Here is a 25,156-nt window from a genome sequence, read left to right as displayed (position 1 = left end):
CTCATCTTTTATGGACATATCAAAAATCATCTGTAAGTTATTAATTATTATAAAAATCAAATGATTTGTGATTGCATTACCATCACTGGTAATTGTTTTATAATTTTATAACTATAAGTACTATAGAGAGAAAAATTGCTTTTTATTGATTTTATAGACATATAACAATACCTCTTTTTTAAAAAATCCATCAGGATCTTTTAATTTCATTAAATGCGTTATCACAATAAAACCAAATAAGTTGGCCTCACTCTTCGAAGTCCCGTAGGCAAATTATGAAAGCCAAGATTATCCATGACAGAAAACAATTTGTTCATTTCAATAGCTTATTAATTTTCTAGATAAGAAGGCTATGTTGCATGCCTGTGACCACAATACCTGCTTTATTTAGCAGAGAATTGCTTTTGGATGACCTTTTTTATTGCCATCTTAACATCTTTGTTCCTCAAGCTATAGATCAAAGGGTTTAGCATAGGACTCAAAAAAATGTAAAATACAGCCACAATTTTTCCTTGTTCTACAGAAGCCTCAGAAGGGGGCCTCAGATACATACAAAACAGAGTCACATAAAAGATGGTGACAGCTGTCAGATGGGAGCCACAGGTGGAGAAGGCTTTGAGCCTTCCCTCAGTAGAGCGGATACGCAAAATGGCTGCGAAAATGAAAACGTAGGAGATGAGGATGATGGTGAGAGAACAAGTGAGGTTGGACCCAGCCGCCACAAACATGGCAGTTTCTTTGACATAAGTATCTGAACAGGCCAGGACGAGGAGAGGTGGGTCAGCGCAATAAAAGTGGTTGACTTCATTGGGTCCACAGAAGGTCAGCTGAAGCATGAGAATTGTCTGAGCCAAACCATTAAGGAAGCCATGAACATAAGGAGCAGCAACCAAAGAGACGCAAACACTTCTGGACATTTTGCTACCATATAACAAGGGTTTGCAGATAGCCACGTAGCGGTCATATGCCATGACTGTGAGCATATAATATTCTGTGATCACCAGGGAGATGAAAAGATGGAATTGCATAAAGCAACCAATGAAGGAAATGGTTTTCCTCTTGGATAAGAAATGGACCAGCATCTGGGGAGTGACGTTGGTCGTATAGCAGAGGTCTATAAAGGAGAGGTGACTGAGGAAGAAGTACATTGGAGTATGAAGCTTGGAGTCAATTCGGATTAGGAAAATCAAACTCACGTTGCCAACTAAGGTGATGAGGTAGACGATGAGGAAGATCACAAAAAGGATAGGTTGCAAGTCTGCTCTGTCAGTCAGTCCTAGGAGAATGAACTCCGTCACGACTGAGTAGTTTTGCTTTAACATTTTATTTAGTTCCCTTGAAAAGAGAGAGAGAGAAAAAGAGAGAGAGAGAGAAATAGTTCTTCTGTCATTTACCTACATCATATAACTTGATACTTGCTCAGTCAAGCTGGTTAATACATGTAACATAAGAAACAACACAGAAGCGTATGCTTGATGATTTTAATATCTAAATTAATATAGAGGTCTTCATACTAAAGCGTGAGCCTGGCAAGCTACCGAGAGTATCTCGCTCGCACAGCAAAGCTTGGCAAGCTCCCTTGACAGGATATGCTGAACACAGTAACAACAAGTCTCACAGTGGAGACATTAGTGGGCCCTCTCGAGCAAATCAATGAACAACGGGAGGACAGTGCTACAGTGCTATGTTTTCTCTTGTTTGAATCCTGTATCTTTTCTGCTAGTCTTTACCATATTTGTTCATTTATATTCTATTCTCATTTTCATGATATGTTTTTTAGGGCTTTAATTTCACATCTCTTTAAAATATATGTGTGACCACACTACACCCATCACCAAAATCCATTTCTCCCTCCACCATGCATATGCCAATCTCTTCTTCTAGTTACCCCAGATCCCTTTCCCTTCATCAAATCCTTCCCCCACTCCTCTCTCTCTTTGTGAATGCGTGAATGCATTACTCTAGCATTTTTGTCCATTTTTGTCCATTCTGCACTGAGGACTTCCAAATTCCTGAGTGAGCTAATACATCTAAGACACCTAAGTCAAAGGAAGAATGATAATATTTCTCATTTTTTTACTTCTTGAGAATCTAGTAACTGGTATAATGGACAGATAGTTCTTTGGTGCTATGACAGTATTTTAACAGACATTTTATTGTGGAGAAATAATACAAGCAAGGATCATTCCATATCACTAAGTACTTTATTAGTGTTTATGTAGAGGACCTACTAAGCTTAGTACGACAATACTTGTGGGTTTTGATCAAGGAGAACATTAAGACCATTCGCAAAGAAAGGGTAACTGTGGGGACTGGGATTTTGTGTTCCTGACATCTATCCTTCCTAGAAGATCTAATACAGAGATGACTGTCACCATACCCAGCCACTAAAAAGATACAGAAAGCTGTTCCTCGGATTTGTCAACGTGGACAGAGGGTATGGGCCACACTAAGACATGCTGGGGACTTATTCCTTGCTCTGTGCTGAGAGATTAAGCAGACCATATGTGGTTCTGCATACGAGGCAAGCATCTGAACCCCTGTAGTATTTCTGTTTCATGTTCTTTAGTTTTAACAAGACATGTGGGGGGTGGGGGCAAAGTGGAGGTTATCAACATTCAGTTTGAAGTATAGAAAGAAATGTAGAGACAGTTTCTTCAAAAAATGTATTTTGCCTACCTTTTAATAATCAATGTATATAATCAATGTAATTGTAAGCCACAAGAAGATAATAATCTACGAAGGAAGAAAGGAATATTACATGATGCTATACATTTAATTATAAAGAACCATTTTAAATAACTTCAAAGGAATCATAAAGATTAATCTTTTTCATTATAAAACAAACAATAAGTGGGGGCCAAAGCAATAGTACAGCAGATAGGGCATTTGCCTTGCACGCTGCCGACCCAGTTTCAATCCCCGGCATCCCATATGGTCCCCTGAGCATCGTCAGGAATAATTCCTGAGTGCAGAGCCAAGAGTAACCCCTGAGCATCGCTGGGTATAACCCAATATTCAAAAATGAATAAATTAGTAAACTTAAAATAAATAAATAAAACAATAAGCATAGCAGTTCCTTAAAGAAGCTAGGTAAAATTTATAAATAGAAATTTCATAGCCTCTAAATTCTAGTCATTGTATTTTGGCAAATTAATCATTGCTCTGTGTTTAAATTTCCTTCTGTATAAAGTTTGGTTACTAATATCAGTTCCACGTGATTTAATTATTAATATAAAAATTTAATTTTATTTGATATGCAATCTTTTGGTACTTGTAACCTATTATTATTATTTGGTGAAAATCTGTCTAGTCTAAAGACACAACTTCAAAAACTGAGCAGCAAAGGGAAAAGAATTTTTTTCTGTAGATAATCCTAAACGACAACTGGAACAATGCTTTTTCACCTAGGGCAAGCAATAATCATGGACAGAATGATTAGCTCTTTGATATAGTTCTCTTTCATTATACCACTCTATTGAACACTTATAAATATTTGCACTCTGAATGGCACAGGAGATCTTAAATCAAGACTTTATTTATCATACCAGCTCAAAGTTTTTTTTATCAGTCAAAATATTAACTTCTATGTTCCAAAATAATTTTAACAACAGTCAATCCTACCTGTGAAAATAGAAGAATACCCACCAACAGTTTGGAATTGAAAAAACTGAAGAGTTTATAATACAATCACCCAATACAACCAAATCTCTAGGGTGCAATTATTTCTAGCATAAAGTCATTCATAGTATGATAAATACTATCTTTAATCTTTCAAAAAGTCCAAATTTGAAGAGGAACTGGGATTTTTTTTGATACCTCCATACGTCAGGGAAACAATCCCCATGAGAGGGATAAAGCAGTGGGACTTATTATTTTTAATTGATTTCTGAATGTCTAGTACTTGCTGACAATGGGGGAAAATAATAAACTCTTATTTACAATTTGTAATATAGAATAGTGTGAGGTACAGCGAAAAATATTTGGAATTGGGGAAATCAATAAGACAATCAAATTACCTTTGCTGAACTTGGATTAGTTGTTTCTTCTTTGGCCACAAACTTTTCTTAGATAAAAGTGGGTTATCTTTTCAAATTCCCATGCTTAATTTCAATGATTTTCTTTCTTTCTGTTTTGTGCACTTTCATCTATTTGTTTGACATATATGTCAAACATACATGTATGTGGAGCTGAATGCATGGCTTGCATGTACCCGAGTTTCATCCCTAGCTCATCACTGAACATCAGCACCACATATATCCCTAGTGGCCTCCATCACCTCTTGACCCCAACAGCACCACATCCATCTCCGAGACAGACAGAGCAGGCAAACATCAGGCCCACACTGTCTGGCCAAGTATTGCCAGGAATGACCTCCGGTTCCCTGCTGGGACGATCCTCCAAAATGGCTTATAATTTCCATAAGAGTAATTCATGTGCCTTAATGATTTCAAGATTTGTTTCTTTTGTGTTCTTAAATCAAAACATTCCTTTTTTGATAGAGATTCAAAGAATGAATTTAGAATGTTTCTTTCTTTCAGAAGTTGCATATAATTTTATCCCTACAACATTATTAACATACATTTTATTTAATATTACATATCTTTTTTTCTGCTCACAATTTTAATATGATAGTCATGGTCACGGTCACGGTCCTCCCATTGTTCATCAATTTGCTCGAGCGGGCCCAGTAACATTGTGAGACTTGTTACTGTGTTTGGCATATCAAATATGTCACGGGGAGCTTGCCAGGCTTTGCTATGCGGGCGAGATATTCTCGGTAGCTTGCCAGGCTCTCCGAGAGGGGCGGAAAAATCGAACTCGCATCAGCCATGTTGGATGTGTGTAAGGCAAACACCCTAACTGCTGTGCTATCACTCTATTGCCTTTTAATTTTATAGTTAAATGGCAAAAGAAGTGGGTGAGAAATAGTACAGGTCTTAAGTTGCTTTCTTTGCTCTCAGCCAAGCCTGCTTCATTCCCCAGCATGGTACTTCAAGCACTTGCTAGAGTTATCTCTAAGCACCATACCAGGAGTAAGCCCTTAGAACAGCCAAGTGTGTCTCACAAACAAACAAAAATATAGTACAATAATATCCACATTTGTAATAATTTTCAAAGTTAACTTACTATGTTACAGAAAAATTTAATGTTAGGGCATATTTTAGTGTGTCAGTTCTTTGATATATAAGCTGTTTTTAGTTGTACTTTTAAAAATCCTTCACAAACACAAAGAGTGCTTTCGAACATATATTAAAACAGCTTTCACCAATTCAATCAGCTTAATCAATGGCTAAATAAATAGCAGTAATCCTACATTATAAATAAATAAATTAAAAGCACTGTAGCACTCTAGCACTGTCCTCCTATTCATCAATTTGCTCGAGTGGGCATCAGTAACGTCTCACAACAAATTGTGAGACTTGTTACTATTTTTGGCATATTGAATACATCACCGGGAGCTTGCCAGGCTTTGCTGTATGGGTGAAAAACTCTCAGTAAATAAAATAAAATTAAAAAGATCAGAAGCCTTCCAAAGATTTGGTCTACCATATATGCCTGTGTCTAAGTGACTCTAAGGGCAGCAGTCCTTACTTTACACTGTGTTTTGATGTCTGAGATCATGTAATGCAAGGGCACATTTTCAGTCAGCACAAGTTTTAGTCAACAGGGTGCCAAGCAAAATAAGGACTGCCAGTATTAATGCATCGTTATTTCCTATTTCTCAATCATGAAACACACATTATAGTAAAAATCTTTACTCCAAATTAAAATGCAAATATTATTGATGTGAAAGATAATCCAAAATGACAGAAGAAACAATCATCAAAGCGATTCATTTCTTTTATCAATATATTTCAGGTATTCTTCAAAGCAAAACAGATAAAAATTCCCAATAAGACAAAAATGAGCATCTTAAACATCTTTTTATAATATTAATAAAGTTATATTAAGAGTCATAATGATATTGTCACACTCAAATATTACTGTTTTTTCTTTCTAAGGTGGGTGGGCTATACCCAGTAGTGCTCAGGGATCACTCCTGGCATGCTCAGGGGACCATATTCAGTGCCAGAGATTCAACTAGGGTCACCAAATGTGCAGATAAAAGGTCTTACATCTGTCAGCACTATCTCTCTGATCTTTAAACATCTCTAAATGGTACAAAACACTGAAGATAGCATAGAGGTTAAAATGCTTATACATGAGTGACCCTGATTCAATCTCCATAACCACATAAGTTTCCCTCACTAATGCCAGGAGTGACCCCTAAACACAGAATTAGGTAAGCAATTACCACAGCTTGTTGTGCTCCTATGAAAAAAGGGAGGGGGGATGAAAAGGAGAAGAAATTCAGCAAAAGAAATGTAGAAATTTTAAAATGTTCAAAAATTTAATTCAGCACTAATACTTTAATAAATATATCTGAAATGACTAAATCATAAGGGTATGTCCCTGGAGATACAAGTAAAAATTTAAAATAATGATCTACATTGACAGACATAGTAACTTAAAGCATAAGAAATATTAACAAAAATACTGGGATCATCTTCAGGCAGCAGATTATTAGTAAATTTTACTTTCATCCTTATGTTTCTCTATTTTTCAGTTCTTTTCTAAAATTAGTATTTATTTTTAAATTACATTTAAATATGACTGATCTATTAAATATTATATTACAAATGCTATCCATCAAAAATATTAAGTTCATATGAAATGCAAATACATTATCAAGTAAAAGAAGTCTTCACATTATTATGACATTTGATTCCAATTTTATTTTATAAAATGTATATGTATACAAAATACATGAAAAGAAATATTTAAGAAATAACAGAAAATATTGTTCAGACCTGTCACTAATAATGTTATTTTGTATTTATCTGCATTGCTATTTTTTATTGTGAATATGTGTGCCTTTATAGTTTTGAAAAATTGTTAATCAAACGCAATCTAAATTGATCTAGTATATATTAATTCCCACCTGCTTTACATGAAACACTCAGACAATTTTATTTATAATATACACAAACTATTAGATTAAATTGAAATTTAAAAAGAAAACTCACAATTGTTATAGCACTATTATCACAATTGCCCTGATTTTATATAAAACACATCTTATCACTTCAGTATCCCCTAGCACATTATTATAGCTCTAACATTGATTGGGGTGAGTTTTACCATTATAGTAGCACTGTAGCACTGTCCTCCTGTTGTTCATCTATTTGCTCAAGCGAGCACTGGTAACATCTCCATTGTGAGACTTGTTGTTAACCATTACAGTACAAAATGAAAAGGGAGAGCATTGGAATCAAAAGATTTGCCTTGGCAGAATGACTCTGGGGACTTACTAAATTTTTGTGTCTGAATAAAATCATTTTAATGAAGGTAACAGTGTTCTCATTCTTAGTGAAATAGAGGCTTTAAAATATAAACAAGTGCCATGAACATGATTGCTTTTATGCATGCTGACATGATCTGTCCTTTTTCTAAAGCATTTCTTTCTTTCAAAGTTATAAAAGTGAAAAAGTTATAAAAGTGAAAAAGTTATAAAAAAATCCACTGTATATAGGGAAAACGCTAATGAGGTAATGCATTTGGATCAGTTTGCCAGAATTAGAGTTAACATATGGCAATGAGAAAGGGTTTGGGGTATTTTGGTGGTGGTAAAGGGCAGTAAATTTCCAAACCAAAACCACAAGTATTAACACTATTGTCAGCATGTTACTTAAACTGCAACAGATTTTTGAAAATTAACAAAAATTTGCCAGGATTAAGTTTGTGTTTCTTTCCAGAGTCAGTGAAAAGAAACATACTATTAATGAGGCAAAATGTACAGTACTTGAGCAATGACCCAAATACACATTTTCTCCAAATAGAATCATCAATCTGGCTATTTTCACAGTGTGAGATGACAGAAATGGAAACATGGTCTTTCCCTCGAGTGAAAGAAAATTTTGTTACGAGTCAAGGAAAAGGCTCAGAGGTTAAAATGATGCTGATTCCTCACATGAGAAACTGGAAGCAGGACCCGTTATCATCATTAGACACTGTGCAACTCACATTTCTAGACTCTAATCACTGCACCATCTCCGTGAATCCAGGCCAACAGAAGGTCTATGCTGCAATTTTGTGAGTGAGATTTCCCTTCACCAGCTGCTTTAAGGCACGGATCACATCCTTGTTCCTTAGGCTATAGATGATGGGGTTCAGCATGGGGCTTAAAAACGTATAAAAGACGGCAAAGATTTTGGACTCTTCCACGGACTTCTCCGAAGGGGGCCTCAGGTACATGCAGAAGAGGGTCCCATAGAACGCCACGACGGTTGTCAGGTGGGAACCGCAGGTGGAAAACGCCTTGCGCCTTCCTTCCGCGGAGCGCATCCTTAGGATGGCTGCAATGATGAACAGGTAGGACAGGAGAATGATGAAGAGCGAGCTGGAGAGGGTGAAGCCAGCCACTACGAACATTGCCATCTTTTTAACCGAGGCATCAGAGCAGGCCAGTGTTATGAGGGGAGGATCAGCACAGTAGAAATGATTGATCTCAAAGGGGCCACAGAAGGACAAGTGGAAAGTCAGCAGTGCCTGCGACAGTCCGTTCAGGAAGCCGTAGACGTAAGTGACGGTGACCAGAGACAGACAGATGTCCTTGGACATCCTGGTCGTGTAATGTAAAGGGCTGCAGATGGCGACATAGCGATCCAATGCCATGGAAGCGAGGATGTAAAACTCCGTGATCACCAGCGCAATGAAGAGCAGACACTGCGTGAAGCAGCCTGCGTAGGAGATGGTCTTCACGTCCGAGAGGAAGTCGTACAGCATGTTGGGGCTCACATTGGAGGAATAGCAGATGTCTACAAAGGAGAGGTGACTAAGGAAGAAATACATGGGGGTTTGGAGGTGGGAATTGGTCCTGATGAGCACAATCATACAGAGATTTCCTGACAGTGTAACCAGGTAGATCACCAGAAATATCCCAAACAGGATCTTCTCTAGCAGTGGGTCATCTGTGAGTCCCAAAAGAACGAATTCTGTCACGATAGTGATGTTTCCAGAAGACATTTTCTTATCCTCCGATCTTTTGAAAAAAGAAAGTGACAGCCAAAGTGAGTTCGTCCTGATCCAGGATGCTGTGTCTCTTCTGTCCATTTTCTCAAATAAAGGTCTGGTCATCAATACGGTCAGTTTCTCAATGCAACAAATATGTGAGAATTTTTCTCTGATTTTTTATGTTTCTCTTTTTCTCCTTGATTCAAGTACACACCTCTCTCTCATGCATATATGAATATATTAATATAAATATAAACAACATATAATTACATATTGTGTATATTAATATAAAAGTATAAATATATATTATATGTGTATATTAATTTTTGGATAATTCCAAATTGTTTAGGTTCTTTTTTTTTCAAAATGTGTGGACAATTCACAAGAATTTAAAAAAAAAACAGTAATGAAAAGCAGTAGACCACTTGCGTTAGTCAAAGAGACAAATGAAGGAAGTTGAATGTCTAGATATCTACAGCTTGATATCCCACCTTCGCAAATTGAAAATAAAAGGTAAATATTCAGGGCAGCATTTTCACTTCAAATCTATTGTTGCTTGGCTTAATTTTTATTCAAACACATTGAATTAATACATTCATCTCTTGATATATTAGTAATAATTTTGGAAATAATGGATAAAAAGAAATTTACCTTCTCCCAGGAGCACTGCAAAGATTGATTTTTTTTCTATTTCATGGTCTGAAGATAAAATGGTGAACAAATTCTCCAACCTCATGAAGCATACATTGGAGAAGCAATAACAGGTAAAATACAGAGATATGACATAATACCACTAAAGATAATATGCTATAAAGACAGATCAAGGTTACTTGCTTTCAACTGGCATTTCAAAGAAGTTTTTTGAAGATACTAGAATTTTAACTATATATTTTAAAAGGCATTTATTTGTAAAAGACTGTAGTATGTTGTATACACTTATTCCTTGCAACTAGCAATCACATATAAAAAAATATGTTGTTAAAGGGGAAAAGTCAATGTTTGTTCTCCTTAGCTGCCAGTGGGAACCATATTTTCTCAGATCATTGTGAAACAGCACAAAACATATAATTGTGATTGAAAAGTACACCCTCAATCATCCTTTATTAAATTCTCAAATATATTATAGGAAGCATAAATATAATCAATTATTTGTGTAGACCATGAAATATTAGAATATGAATAGGAAATTAAAGTAAAATTGAATGATGAAATGTTGTCAAAAATAATGGACACTATTCTTCACATGGAAGAACAAAATTATATTAAAAAATAAGTAAACAGAAAATAACCTACCTGTAAAGTGAACTTAGCATATTCTGGAAGAAAACAGTACCTATATATATAATAACACATGGTGTGGGCATATTCTCTAATGTATTTTTAAGATAATTTTCAAGAACCAATTGAATTTTTTTTTGTTTCCCATGAGCATAACATTAATTTGGTGCTTTGAGGTCCTATAATTTTCCGTGAGGCTAAAATCACATCCAATTTCTATATAACATGCTAGTAATGAAAGCATGAAATCATTAACACAGAAAAACTGGCCATTAAAATACTTTGGAGAGAGAAAAATATAGGAATTAAGTTTTGTATTTTTAGTTTATTCAAGGTTGAAAGATTTTCATCAGAAGATTAAATGTTGTAATGAATTCACCTAATGAAATATAACAGGAGGAAAGTAAAACAAATGAGATTTGAGCAGTGTCACATAAGCAAGGTTAAGAAGTAATGATCAATTTAAGGATTCTGTGGAAGGTTATCATTATGAATTTAATTGAAACCAATATCCCAATGAGTTTATTTCCTGAACATGCAAAGATGTTCAGAATGCTATATCACTCACAAAATTGATGACATAGCAAAGTGAATATCAGTCAAAATAATTTGTTGAAAGTTCATCTACCTTACTTACTCAAAAAAAAAATAGAAAGATTTCTCAAAAAGTAAAAATAGAGCACCCACAAAATTTAACAATCCCACATCTTGGCATCTACACCCAAACACAAAACATTACTTCAAAATGTGCAGTCCACCCAGATTCCTGAAGGTTGAACAAAGGCCAGGTGCCAGGACTCTGAGTTGTACTCAGAAGAGTCATTTTGCTCCTTATGTCAGGATTACACTCTGCCCTCCAAGGAAGGGAGGGCTGATGAGACATTCTGCCTTGGTTCTGCCCAACCCAGTACCCAAAAGCTTCGAGAATGCCAAACATCAGGCTCTAGTTTGCCCTCAGAGTCACTCCATAGCTGGACATTTCTTCACCTATCCATAACTCACTGCAAACATACAAAGACATCCTAACTTCAGGTTCCTAGTCATACAACACACAAGAAACAACTCCAAATGGCAAATGTCACAATGGTAAAGCAATGAAAAAATCCACCAGGCTTAGTGAGGGAAGATGCTAGCCCAGATGACCCAAACAGTAATAATGAGCTATATAAACTCTCTGATAAGGAATTTAGAATGGAATTGTTGAGAATGCATAAGGGGCTCAAAGAAACATAGAATGCACTGCCAAACAAAACAAAACAAAACAAAAACAAAAAAATAAGAGAATATGAGAGCAGAAATGAGGGCTGGAGGGATAGCACAACAGGTAGGGCATTTGCCTTGCATGCGGCCAACCCTACTGACGCGGGTTCAATTCCTCTGCCCCTCTCGAAGAGCCTGGCAAACTACCCAGAGTATCTCGCCCACATGGCAAAGCCTGGCAAGCTCCCCGTGATGTATTTGATAAGCCAAACACAGTAACAACAAGTCTCACAATGGAGACGTTACACGGCCTGCTCGAGCAAATTGATAACTATGGGAGGACAGTGATAGTGATAGACTCAGGAGGAGGGACTTGGCAGCAGAGTAAGAGCTTCTTAGGACAGAATCAGTAAACTCCAAGATGAGGTGCCAAAAATCTCCAGACAACAACAAAATATGGAAAAGAACCTCAAAATAAAACAGCAGAAGACAAGAGAAATTTGGAATGAATTCAAGACGAACAAAATAAGAACCACAAATCACCGAGGTACAAGACATCAAGAAGGCAACCCTGATGAATAAGCAATAGTTAAAGCCATAATTGCTGAGACATTCCCAGAGCTCAAGAGAGCATGCACCCAGATCCAGGAGGCCCTAAGAGTACCTGCTAGAATAAATCAAAAGCTAAAATACTCTAAAACACATCCCAATCAGAATGATGATGAGGAAACAGAGAGAGAGAGAGACAGAGACAGAGAGAGAGAGAGAGAGAGAGAGAGAGAGAGAGCGCTAGTAACATGGAGAACTTTAACCTTGTGTTACTTTGAATTAATATTGTGTTATTTAAATGAATACTTTTGCCATCTGTTGAAATTATATGTATTTTATATTACATTGAGGCTATCTTGCACACCTATTAAAATGTTTCTTTAAAGACCACACAACTTGTTTTAAAAAGAATAAAGCTTTATAGCCCAAATAATCTAAATTTTCCTGTCATTGACTTTTTCTTTTTTTTTTTTTGGCATGGGAAGGATGACACCTGTGCAATGTCAGGGCTTACTACTGGCTCTGAGCTCAGTGATCATTCCTGGTGGGCTCTGGGGACCAACTTGTTGTCCAATTTATAACCCAGGTTGATTGTGTGCAAGACAAGCACCCAATATACTGTAGTACGACTCCATCTCCTCCCTATCATTAACTTTTTTGAAATTATGATTATTGATTACTTTCAGTTCCAGGTGTTAGAAGCACTATTTTTAAAAAAAAATCCTGTAACTTCAGTTGGACTGATTCTTAACTTTAAGATGCTTATGGTGTCATACAGGGAAAGCATAAGGATTAGAAGGTAGATATATAAAGAAGTTCTGCTTCTAAGATGCTCTCTCAGTGTGTCAGGTAATATTATATTGTGCTGTTATTACTTGGTTCCTTTACTTAGTGCTGGGTTGGAGTAGCTGCAACTATGGAGTTTGAAGCATGAGCAGTTGTAACTGCCTTACTCTAGGAAGAATTGAGGTCAGGGGAATAAAGAGATAAATGCACTGTGTCTTGAAATATGAAGACTTTCCAGGAAAAGAATGCTAATATGGACAAAAAATATTAAATAAAAATATTATGTGGTTTTAATATACAATGGTTCTAAATATAATATAGGAGAATAACATAACATTTGAGTTTGATTTATTATCCAGAATCATGGGTTATAATGAAAAACTATTAGCCTTCTTTAAGTGTGTGTTTTCCATTAAGATGACAGTCCTTCTATGACAAAGGGATACAATAGGATCATACCTATATCTAAACAAATTCTAACCAGTTTAGAACATTTTATACTCACATCTGTCAGGAAAAAAAAAGAACAGTCATAATGGGAAGCTATCACTTTTGTGAAATTCCTCCAATCAATCCCACTGAAAATTTTTAATTTGTTCAATCACATTTCCATCTGAACTAATAAGTAAGAGAAAGGAAGCCCATATTTCTTTGCTTTACACTTTAATTTTAAACTAACAAACACAAAGACCAAAGAATATGACACTTTGTCTTTCAATATTATGAAGAACAAGTCTTTTCTAAAAGTCCTGCTGTGTGATCAAGGTATTTTTATTCTGTGATTCTCCCTTACATTTACCCTGAAGCTTTTCTTCACTGTTCCCTCAGAGGTCTAGCTGACTTTCTATGGTTAGAAAGTCTTAACTTCTGCACCTTCAAAAAGTCTTAGTTCTACATCTCTTATACATAATTCACTCCTCTGCCCTTATTCTGGCTCAGCTAAGTCCTCATTATCATTCTTGTGGCACATACAGCCATCTAATTCTGAGGCCATAGAAGAATAAGTCATCTACCTTTCAATCTTTCTCTGTCTTATCTTTGTACTAGATTCCGTATCAATGAACAAGCAGTTAAAATACAACACTTGGTTACTTGCAAGCATAAAAATTCGCAGAACTGTTGCAATTAAACGGAATGAGTGACCGTCTTCCCCAGAATGTCTGGGCATCAGATTCCAACACCATTTATGGAGAAAAAAATGTTCTGAGACATTAAAATGGAATGAGAGTGAAGTGATGAAAATGTGGTCTTTCTTGGTTCCATCAAAGTCATAAATTCTCAGACTTTGATGACTCTAAGAGCAAATTCAAAGAGAAGTTTTTTGAAAAAGTTTACGTGCAGAGGCTTTGACCTCCTTATTTCGCAGACTGTAGATGAGAGGATTTAACATAGGGATGACCACTGTATAAAATACAGACACCACTTTATCTTGGTCCATGGAGTAGCTGGAGCTGGGGCGCAGATACATGAATAGGATTGTGCCAAAGAAGATGGTGACAGCCATCAAGTGAGAAGCACAGGTCGAGAAGGCTTTGAGCCTCCCTTCGGTAGAACGGATCCTCAAGATGGCCATCAGGATGTAGAGATAAGAAATGAGAATGGTCAGGAGGCAACTCAGTTCATTGAAACTGGCAAAAGCAAAAATGACGATTTCATTGATATGTGTGTCAGTGCAGGAGAGTTTCAGGAGGGGCGGAGTGTCACAGAAGAAGTGGTTGATGATATTTGAGCGGCAGAAAGACAGTTGGAAGGTGAGACCAGTATGAATGGCAGCATTCACAAATCCTGCAAGGTAAGTGGCCAGCACTAGAGAGATATTGAGTTGGGGTGACATTGTAACTGTGTAAAGGAGAGGCTTGCAGATGGCCACATATCTGTCATAGGCCATAACAGCCAACAGGAAACCCTCGATGCCAGCAAAGGAACCAAAAAAGAAGAACTGTGTGGCACATCCATTAAATGAAATAACTGGATTCTCTACACAAAAATTCACCAACATATTAGGGACAATGACAGAAGAATAACAGAAGTCAATGAGGGACAAGTTACTGAGGAAAAAGTACATTGGAGTGTGGAGATGTGAGTCAATCTTGATTAAGAGGATCATGCCAAGATTTCCAAAGAATGTGATCATATTTCATTTCATTTCATCATCCTGTTAATCGTCGATTGCCTCGAGCAGGCCCCAGTAACGTCTCTTTCATCCTAGCCCTGAGATTATATTCAGGGCTCTTTAGGAGAATGAGACCCATCATTGTTACTGGTATTTGGCATATTTGGTAGGCCACGGGGAGTTTGCCAGACTCTGCCCTGTGGGCAGGCTACATTCGACAGCCTGGAAGTTTGTCCAAAGTAGGAATGAGATAATAAGATGTCGCGTGGCCGCAAATGCGGCCGCGCGGTTCCGGGATCTGGATTTTATAGTCTCTGAGTCTTGGCCGCTGATGGGATTACACGGCGCCAGGGGGCCAGGTGGTGGGTGTGACCCCCGCCTACTGGAATTTGGAGGATCTGGGTGGAAGATGCTCGACTCCAATTCGAGTAGGCTTGGAGGTCTCGGCCCCGGAACCCGCGTGGCTTTGTCCCTCTGCCAGTACCTTCAGGTGTGCGGAGAGTGGTCTCAGCATGGTGGTGGCTGGTCCTGGAGGTCTCCGGCTGCCGTAGCCCTGGCCGGGGCGGGGAGGAAAGCTCAACCCGCTCCCCTCCAAGGGACTCCGGGAAGGAACACCGAGGCGCGGGGGCAGAGACTGCACTGCTCTCGTCCGGGATCTGGATTTTATAGTCTCTGAGTCTTGGCCGCTGATGGGATTACACGGCGCCAGGGGGCCAGGTGGTGGGTGTGACCCCCGCCTCCTGGAATTTGGAGGATCTGGGTGGAAGATGCTCGACTCCAATTCGAGTAGGCTTGGAGGTCTCGGCCCCGGAACCCGCGTGGCTTTGTCCCTCTGCCAGTACCTTCAGGTGTGCGGAGAGTGGTCTCAGCATGGTGGTGGCTGGTCCTGGAGGTCTCCGGCTGCCGTAGCCCTGGCCGGGGCGGGGAGGAAAGCTCAACCCGCTCCCCTCCAAGGGACTCCGGGAAGGAACACCGAGGCGCGGGGGCAGAGACTGCACTGCTCTCGTCCGGGATCTGGATTTTATAGTCTCTGAGTCTTGGCCGCTGATGGGATTACACGGCGCCAGGGGGCCAGGTGGTGGGTGTGACCCCCGCCTACTGGAATTTGGAGGATCTGGGTGGAAGATGCTCGACTCCAATTCGAGTAGGCTTGGAGGTCTCATATAGATGACTAGAAATACCACAAATAGAATCCACTGTAGTTCTGGATGATCTCGGAATCCTAGTAGAATAAATTCAGTGACTGTAGTGTGGTTCATGATAACTATACTTCAGAATGGATAATTCCTTCTCTTGGATAGCAAAAAAAAAAAGATGAAATGAATTATAAAACAAAAGTATCAGACAAATTCACATAATCATTCTCTTCTGTATGATTTCTTCTATGATATTCTGAGGACATGTTTTTTCATTACACTAACAAACGAGTCCATTCACAACCTATTTCATTTAAAAATGAATGTGCCCACATTAGTGGAATGTAAAGAAGAAGGCAACCAATTTCCATTAAGAAAATATTAACCCACAAGGCATAACCTGTAACAATAGATTAGCAATCTCTTATACAAGAGCTTAATGGCTCAAGGGTGAGGTACAAAAATCTTCACAACACATTCTTCTAAGGAAATATTTTGATCATTTTTGTGAATTAATACTAATAAGCAATGAAAAATAAATAATTTTGGGCCAGCTATTGGGACAGGCTAGGGTAGTGGGTGGGAAAGTAGGAAATAATGGTGGTGGGAAGGTATAATTTTGGTGGGCTGGAGTGATAGCACAGCGGTAGGGCGTTTGCCTTGCATGCTGCCAGCGTGGCCGAGCCGGGTTCGATTCCTCTGCCCCTTTTAGAGAGCCCAGAAAGCTACTGAGAGTATCTTGCCCGAACGGCAAAGCCTGGCAAGCTACTCATGATGTATTTGATATGCCAAACACAGTAACAACGAGTCTCACAATGGAGACGTTACTCGGCCCGCTTGAGCAACTCAATGAACAATTGGGCGGACAGTGCTACAGAGAATGTGGTATTGGAATTTTGAGTTTAATATATCACTGTGAACAATTTTATAAGAATAAAATTAAACCAAAAAATTAAAAACAAAATGTAAAATCCTACATGGAAAATAAATAAATAAATAAATAAATAAAATGAATGTGCATATCTGTATGTGAAGTCTGATGAGTGAACATCACTTGTTCACATCCAACTCTACCTATCAACATTTTTTTCCTTCTCCATTGATCTTAATTCTATATAACCTGTCACCAAATACATTTAAATCCTTCTTGGAAGATAAACATATATTAGGGTTGAATATATTAGTTAGATCCAGTTCTGTTTTATGTGTCTTCTTTTAAGACGTATTAATCAGGCTTTTACTCTACCACTCCACAGAAACTATTCCTGTTATACTCATCAGGAGCCTGTATGCTTCCAAATCCAGCTATCCCTTCTCATGTATCATTTTTAACATTTCAATCACATTTGCAGTTTATTGCATCCTTCTGATTAGAAACCTTTGGTTTCTAGTCTTCCAGAGCACCAAACTTGAACATCTCTCCTATCACATATGTTTTGCCTTTTCTTCTAAACTTATTCCTCCCCATCTTTATGACTCAGTGTTGAAATAAGTCACTGTCACTGTCACTGTCCTCCCGTTGTTCATCGATTTGCTCGAGCGGGCCCAGTAACGTCTCCATTGGAGACTTTGTTGTTACTATGTTTGGCATATCGAATACATCATGGGTATCCCAGATATTTTACTACATTTTTGTATACATTCTATTTACACTCTACTTTGGTAATGTCATTCCTTCTTAACACTTGAAATGCTATCTATATACTTAGAATACCTGAATTTATATCTCCATCTAGAAATCTTTTCCTAATCACAGTCTTAAAATTAAATCTCCTGCTCTTACTTCCACATGGATGACAAATAGTAATTCTACATGTACCAAAATTGAATTCTTCATTGCTTGTACCCTTTTCTAGCTTTTTTCCAATCATTACATTTCCTATTCAAATCAATGACATCTGTACTTCCATTTTATCAGATGATGTTAGATTCAAATAAATACTGGAAAAATTATTCTTTAAAACACATTTTATTACTAGCCTATGAGATAGATTAGTTGACTCTGATAAATATGCCAATTACCCAATACAACCTTAACGCTGCCAGCAAGGACTAAACCAGTAACATATCTAGATTGTTGTAGTAGTCTTCATTTTTCTAATTTAATCTTTTTTGAGACATCATGATTAACAATACTGTTTATAATAGGCTTTTATATATGATATTACAACATCCTCCACGAGTGTTTATTTCCCTCCACCATTAACTCATCTCTCCCCCATCACCACCTCATATACTTAACTGAGTTCAGTTCTATTCTAGAGACTAATTATCATTTTCTGTTTCCTTTAACCTTATGTTGTTCCCTTACTGTATTTCTTTCTATCCCACATATGAGAGAGCACATTATGTAACTTCACTCAACATGATACTCTCAAGATCCATGCATGTAGGGGCAAAGTATATAATTTTAACTTTTCCTATAGCCTAATTTCTTAATTTTCATTGTGTATATGTGACATAGTTTATTTATCCTATGTTGTTTATCATATCTTTTTAATCTGAAATCAGCTAAGAATTCTATCTTTAAAGTTAACCATAGCTAAAAATTTGCAGTAATTTTTAGAACTCTGTTTTATACACTCATATGCAAGCACAAGCACAGAATATACAAGCACAATCATTAAAACTGCATAAGTCTAATTATATTTGGTGTTATGTGTATATTTGTGTGTGTTTTTTAAAATTCATCATTTTAATATTTGCAGATAAAAAATACAAATAAATTAGGTATTTATTCACAAAACCACATTCTCAGTTTTCATGTACATAAACAGACATAAATATATTAACGTTCATCCATTTATTCATATGCATGAACATGCTAAATATATATAAGAGTTATTATTAGTGTCATAAATCCTCTGTTCTTTTAAAATTCATATTTATTTGGTAACATTAAATCCAACATTTTATACATATTGCAATATAAATACTTAGCCTTAGTTGCTTAAAGGAACTATTTAATTTCTTAAAATTTTTCTACATCTGAAATAATGTTATATAAACTAAGTAATCTTACCTTTTGTCCTTAAGAAATATATAATGAAAACAGTAATACAGTAATATTTACTAGTTTAGTTGGGCTTATTTTAAAGAAAGAGTTTTTCTATCTTAAAACATGAAATTTGTATGTGGATAAGAATGAAAATAAAGTGGCATAAGAAAATAAAAATGGCATAATAATTTAAGTTATGAACCACTCAAAATAAGGAAAATCACTCAATAGTGCAAGAAAATTATGTTCTGATTGTAAGACTGAGGGCCAGCCTTATTTATCATAATTCTCTAGAGGTTTAGTCTCTTCAAAACATTGGAAGTAGAAAGTCTGAATTATGCAAGTACACAATTACATGAATTTTATTTTTCACTAAGATGATTTGGCTTTATCCTCCCCAGTGAACCATTCATACCCTGGAGAGTCAACAACATTTAGATATGTGCAAGCAGTGTTTCATGATGCTGAGACCCCATGGAATAAATGAATTAAATGGTATAAATTTGACCAGACCCTGCCTCCAAACTTCAGGATTCCATTTAAGCTGCAATCTCTAACATTTCTAATTACACTGCTCAATCAGTCACTTCATTAGTGGATTTATTTAATAAATATTTATTAAGTGTAATTTATGAAGTAGGCAATATTTTTGGTTCTGGTAGATGGGGCAATAAAATTAATTGTCAATTCTTTCCTTCAGTGTGTAGCCTGGAGTTGCAGGGACACAGTGATAGCATAGTGATAGGAAAAGTCAAGTACAAAAATGTTTTTAATGTGGGATAAAGTTGGTCATAGAGTTGGTGACTGTGCAGAGAGTTTGTGGAAAATGTGCAAAAACTTTTTATTGTGGATTAAAATTTGTCATAGAAGAGGCGAATGTGCAGAGGAATTGGCCTCAAAGACAAAAGAGAGAAAGGTAAAGAGAGATGTATCTTGATGAATTTTTCAATACAATAAGCACTTTAAGTGGAGAATAGAGAAAAGAAGCAGCTTTCACTAAATTGGGTATATTAAGAGCTAGGTAAGTAGAATAAAAAGAAAGTAAAATCATAGAGTTACAGGTGATTAAGAAGGAATCATTGTGGGATCTTGATTGAAATGACTGAACTGTGGACATGGGTATATCAGAGATATACTCATATCATAAAAATGTCCACTTTTCTAAGAGTTGTTTACAAGAAGCAATATATGATAAAAGAGGAGCTAGAATAAAAGGTAAGGAAAAGACCAGATATGATACAATATTGAAATGCTTTTTAAAGAAACCTTGGTTAGCAGCTGAAAAGAAAAAAATATAAAAAGATGGGAGGACTGTTCAGGGTAAACAGGATCAGTTAATACCCCTTTGGGGATCTCCGATAAATTATTAAAGGATGAGGCGGTCTCACTCAGAGTATAAGAGAAAAGTTATTCTCCCTCATGATCTGCATGAATAAAGCATAACCAGAAATCAAATCTACCTTGTTCCAAAATTGACCTAGTTCCCTTTCAACACATCTTATCGAAGTAGGTTTCTGTACCCCCTCATTCTAACATTAATTACACCCACACTGCAATATTTATTAGATAGTTTAATTATTAATTATTTAATTTAATTATATACATACTTGCTGAAAATTATGAAATTTTGGAAATGGATAGATAAAAAATTTAAGTACCTTGATCACTCTCCTCAAATAATTTATTTTATTTTACCAAACTCTGGGCTGGAGCTACAGCACAGCAGGTAGGGCATTTGCCTTGCATGCAGCCAACCTGGGTTCAATTCCTTCAGCCCTCTCGGAGAGCTGTGCAAGCTACCAAGAGTATCTAGCCCGCAGAGCAGAGCCTGACAAGCTCCCCATCACGTATCCGATATGCCAAGAACATTATCAACAAGTCTCACAATTTACTGTGAGACATTACTGGTGCCCACTCGAGCAAATCAATGAACGGAAGGGACAGTGCTACAGTGATACCAAACCCTATAATCATAGTGGTGCCCAATAATAATTGATAAGATTTCTTTAGTGAAACTTTTGTGGTTAATTTGACATCATTGTGAGTCATTATTTACAGTCAATTCCATGAAACATCCCAGATTTGCTTTAACAGATTTATTTTCCCAACTTTCAGGTATGTGTAAGCAATGGTCACAGCTGAGTTTCAGTTATGCAATTGCTCTTGCTAAGTCAAATTTATAGCTTAGCTATTGTCTCCTTCTAAAAAAGGAACCACATCCAAAATTGGTCATGCTGGGAACACAAATTGGTTCTTTTTCACTATTTTGAATATATCTGAAGGATCCACTCAGATTTAGAGATCCATGTGACTGGGTTCTAATTTTATCATAATTTATGCTGTTTCCTTCGCTCACAGACATTGTTCTTGGGAATATTTTGCAACAAACTTCTTACACACAATTGTCTGACCTAAAATACATTTACCCAGGCCACAGTCAAAGATTCTGATAAATATATAATAAAACTCAGAAAGAAATGCTTGATACTGATGTTAGAATTTAAATTCAGACTAGTCAATTCCAAGTGTCCTAATACTTTACCAGATTTCACTGAGAAAATTCATCATATAAATTTTGACTACACAATTATGATACCAGGATGTTAAGATGCAGATATTTTTCATAAAGAATCTATTTTAATACAAAATATTTAAGCAATCCAACAATAATATTATTATTCGAAAAATATTTTCTTCAATGTGATAGAATTACGTTCAATGTGACTTTACAACATGTTTTTCTTTAATATCTTCCTAAGAGCCCCTTTCACATCCTTATTTTTTAAACTATAGATGAGAGGATTTAGCATGGGTATCACAACTGTATAAAAGACAGAGACAACTTTGTCCTGTTCCATTGAGTAGCTAGATGTAGGGCGCAAATACATGAAGAGGATTGTTCCAAAAAAGATGGTAACAGCCATGAGATGGGAGGCACAGGTGGAGAAGGCTTTATGTCTTCCCTCTGTGGAGGGCATCCTCAGAATGGCAATGAGGATACAAAGGTAGGAAATGAGGACAATCAAAACACAACTAATGACATTAAAACTGGAGAACGCCATGATCACAATGCCATTGATGTGAGTATCAGAGCAAGACAGCTTGAGTAATGGTGGGGTGTCACAGTAGAAATGGTTGATTCTATTAGAGCCACAAAAGGACAATCTGAATGTCATTCCTGTGTGTATGGCTGCATTCCCAAAACCTGCTAAGAATGAGATTGCTACTAATAAGAAGCAAACTCTCCCAGACATGAGAACTGGGTATAGTAGAGGATTCCAAATAGCTGCATAGCGATCATAGGCCATCATAGCCAATAGGAAACATTCAGTTCCCAGGAAGGAGCCAAAGAAATAGAACTGGGCAGCACATCCATTAAAAGAAATGGCCTTATTCTCAGACACAAGATTCACCAGCATTTTAGGAGTGACGGAAGAGGAGTATGAGGCATCAACGAAGGAGAGACTACTGAGAAAGAAGTACATGGGAGTGTGAAGACAAGGCTCAATCTTAATTAATATGATCATACCCAGATTACCCACCATAGTTGCTATGTAGATCAAAAGAAACAATACAAAGAGAATAACTTGTAATTCTGAATTATCCGAGAGTCCCAGGAGGATAAATTCTGTCACTTCCGTCTCATTCCTGTGTTCAACCTCTTTCATGTATCTGCTCATTTGAGCTGCAATAATAAAGATGGAATTTCATTGGCATGCACACAAATTCTAACAGAAACATGCAAAGTAGAATGCATAAAACGTATGATAGACTTAATGCCATATTAAAAGACACAAGATTCTGTATCAAAGATCCAGGTATGCCTGGTGTGCCTCCTAACGATGAATAACCTTGAAACAAATAACATTGGACCCCTCCAAAATAAAATCACTTCTGACATTTATTATTCATTGATTACAGGAGTTTATTCTTTAAATGCAATACTTTTCATTATTAATGATTTTAAAAAGTAAGACTACAACGTACCCTCTAGATACAACCTCTTAAGAAAGATCGTGAAAAAAAAAAGTCTGCTGATTATTCTTCCACAGTATTAATGGCAAAGAAAAATTATTTGAGTTTTGGAGACTTATCAACTAAGAAAAGAATTGCATCCGCTGGAGGCACAAAGATATTTAAAAGTCAATGATCAGAGAAAAAAGCAGAGATATTCTGATGTAGTTGTTTTAGTTCCACACCAAAATATACTGTAGATGTATCAGTATCTACAAAAAAAAGAAAAAAGTCATATTTAATAATTTTGAACACTAGCCACTATACAATAATATTTAAGAATGAGTAGAAATTCCCATCTAAAGTCTTTTATACCGAATGTGACCCTGAAAAATCCCTAAGGACTGATTTACAGGCTTGCTACAGAAATAAAACACAACAATATATGCATAAAGAATATATCAATTGCCATAAAGAATCCAGGGAAAAATTTTAACACCATGCCAACTAAATGTAAATAAGATTTATCAAGTTTAAATAAGAAATAAAGCCAAATACAAGGTAAAAGAATAAATTTAAATGGATGTATTGTCTATATCTTTCCAATAAAAATATTAGGCAAGAGGTCCAGTGGAATTCTCCATGTTTATTCTAATCACCAGATCCCTTTATTATTGTTCTTTATTATTTATTATAGACTACCAGATTAAAAATCTGATTATGCTACATCATTTACCACAACACAAAGATATTTGATATATTCTAAAATTGAAACATGGAATCAAAATAATCCAAAACCAATGGAGATGAAGGAACTACTCCGTACAAGTAAAGAGAAGAATGGACAGAAATTGGTTCCAATAATGAAGATACTTCAAATACAGAAGTGTTTATTTATATTGTGTGTCATCTATTTTCCATTAGGATAGAAGTTAAACAATATTACAAAAATAAAGCCAAAAGTTGTTCGCTGTATCATTGTATCGCTGTCAGCCCATTGTTCATCGATTTACTCAAGCGGGTGCCAGTAACATCTCCATTCATCCCAGCCTTGAGATTTTAGCAGCCTCTCCTTGCTCATCCTTCCAAATAGTGCCATACTGGAAGTTCTTTCAGCGTCAGGAGAATGAGACCCATTATTGTTACTATTTTTAGTATATCAAATATGCCACGGGGACTTGCCAGGCTTTGCCATGCAGGCAGGATGCTCTAGGTAGCTTGCCTGGTTTTGGAGCTACCGAGAGTATTCTGCTTTGGTAAGAAGTAAAACAATCTTACCAAAATAAAGCCAAAAGTTGTTACTGATCATTACTGTACTATCAGAATGCATGGTCCCATCATCTTATGAATCTCACAAACCAGTAAAACAGATATCGATATACAAACTAAGAATATTATAGCATTATACTTATTAGATGAGATCAGTGAAGTATTAGACTTTCGTAGCTTGTAAGTGGTGGATTCTGCTCTTTGGAGTCCAGTTATATCTTCCTCAACACAGCATTGCCACTCTCCTTTCACTAGACAGATGTACAAGCTACTACGTTTTCCTTCAAATAATCTAATTCTTTGCACTCCAAAGAAAAGCTCTCCAAATGGAATTTGAAAAAAGGGAAGGATCTTTTTTTCCAATCACAATCAGGAAACTTCTGAGAAAGATTATGTTATGAGGACTAGTGAAAAGAATAGGCTCCCACATTTTTGTACCCCACACATGTAAAAATGGTTCTAATGAGTCATAAAAAAAATAAGAACTAAAATGAGTCTAGAATTTTATGTGTTGTACAAGCCCTAAATTAATATATTTTCCTGAATAGTTATACTTAAATCCAATAACGTAGGTAACACTATAACCTCCTTTAATTTAATTTGAGTTTTTTTGTTATTCCAGGCCACAATTATAGGGCTTCTTATAGCTCCTGGCTCATGGAACATTTCTGGCGGTGCTGAAGGGAACAAATGCAGTGCTGGGGATTGAACTGTTGTCAGTCTAATGCAAAGCAAGTCCCTACTGGCTGTGCTATATCTCTCCTGCTCCTATTTTTATTTTCTTATATATTTCTTGCACATGAAAAATTGACGATA

The 25,156-nt window shown here is 36.6% G+C and overlaps 4 protein-coding genes across 4 annotated transcripts; all 4 read right to left on the bottom strand.

Moving 5' to 3' along the window:
* Positions 1 to 383: 383 nt before the first annotated feature.
* LOC130045097 (olfactory receptor 1030-like) lies at positions 384 to 1,322 on the bottom strand. The gene has a single exon (XM_056137824.1). The coding sequence runs from the start codon at positions 1,320 to 1,322 to the stop codon at positions 384 to 386; it is 939 nt and encodes a 312-aa protein (XP_055993799.1).
* A 6,799-nt stretch (positions 1,323 to 8,121) lies between these two features.
* LOC130045772 (olfactory receptor 5M10-like) lies at positions 8,122 to 9,069 on the bottom strand. Its single transcript, XM_056138621.1, has one exon. It carries the CDS (start codon positions 9,067 to 9,069, stop codon positions 8,122 to 8,124), a length of 948 nt encoding a protein of 315 aa, XP_055994596.1.
* Positions 9,070 to 14,176: 5,107 nt separating this feature from the next.
* Positions 14,177 to 17,910, bottom strand: LOC130041949 (olfactory receptor 1020-like). The gene is made up of 3 exons (XM_056134250.1): positions 17,903 to 17,910; positions 16,149 to 16,252; positions 14,177 to 15,006 (listed from the first exon to the last, which is right to left on the bottom strand). Exons 1-3 carry the CDS (start codon positions 17,908 to 17,910, stop codon positions 14,177 to 14,179), a joined length of 942 nt encoding a protein of 313 aa, XP_055990225.1.
* Positions 17,911 to 21,843: 3,933 nt separating this feature from the next.
* Positions 21,844 to 22,797, bottom strand: LOC130045324 (olfactory receptor 5AP2). Its single transcript, XM_056138133.1, has one exon. The coding sequence runs from the start codon at positions 22,795 to 22,797 to the stop codon at positions 21,844 to 21,846; it is 954 nt and encodes a 317-aa protein (XP_055994108.1).
* Between the last annotated feature and the right edge of the window lie 2,359 nt (positions 22,798 to 25,156).

This window comes from Sorex fumeus, unplaced genomic scaffold (assembly GCF_029834395.1).
Source record: "Sorex fumeus unplaced genomic scaffold, SorFum_2.1 ptg000007l, whole genome shotgun sequence".
In the NCBI taxonomy this organism is placed as follows: domain Eukaryota; kingdom Metazoa; phylum Chordata; class Mammalia; order Eulipotyphla; family Soricidae; genus Sorex; species Sorex fumeus.
Note: the sequence above shows the minus strand (reverse complement) of the source record. Positions and strands in the feature narration are given on the sequence as shown.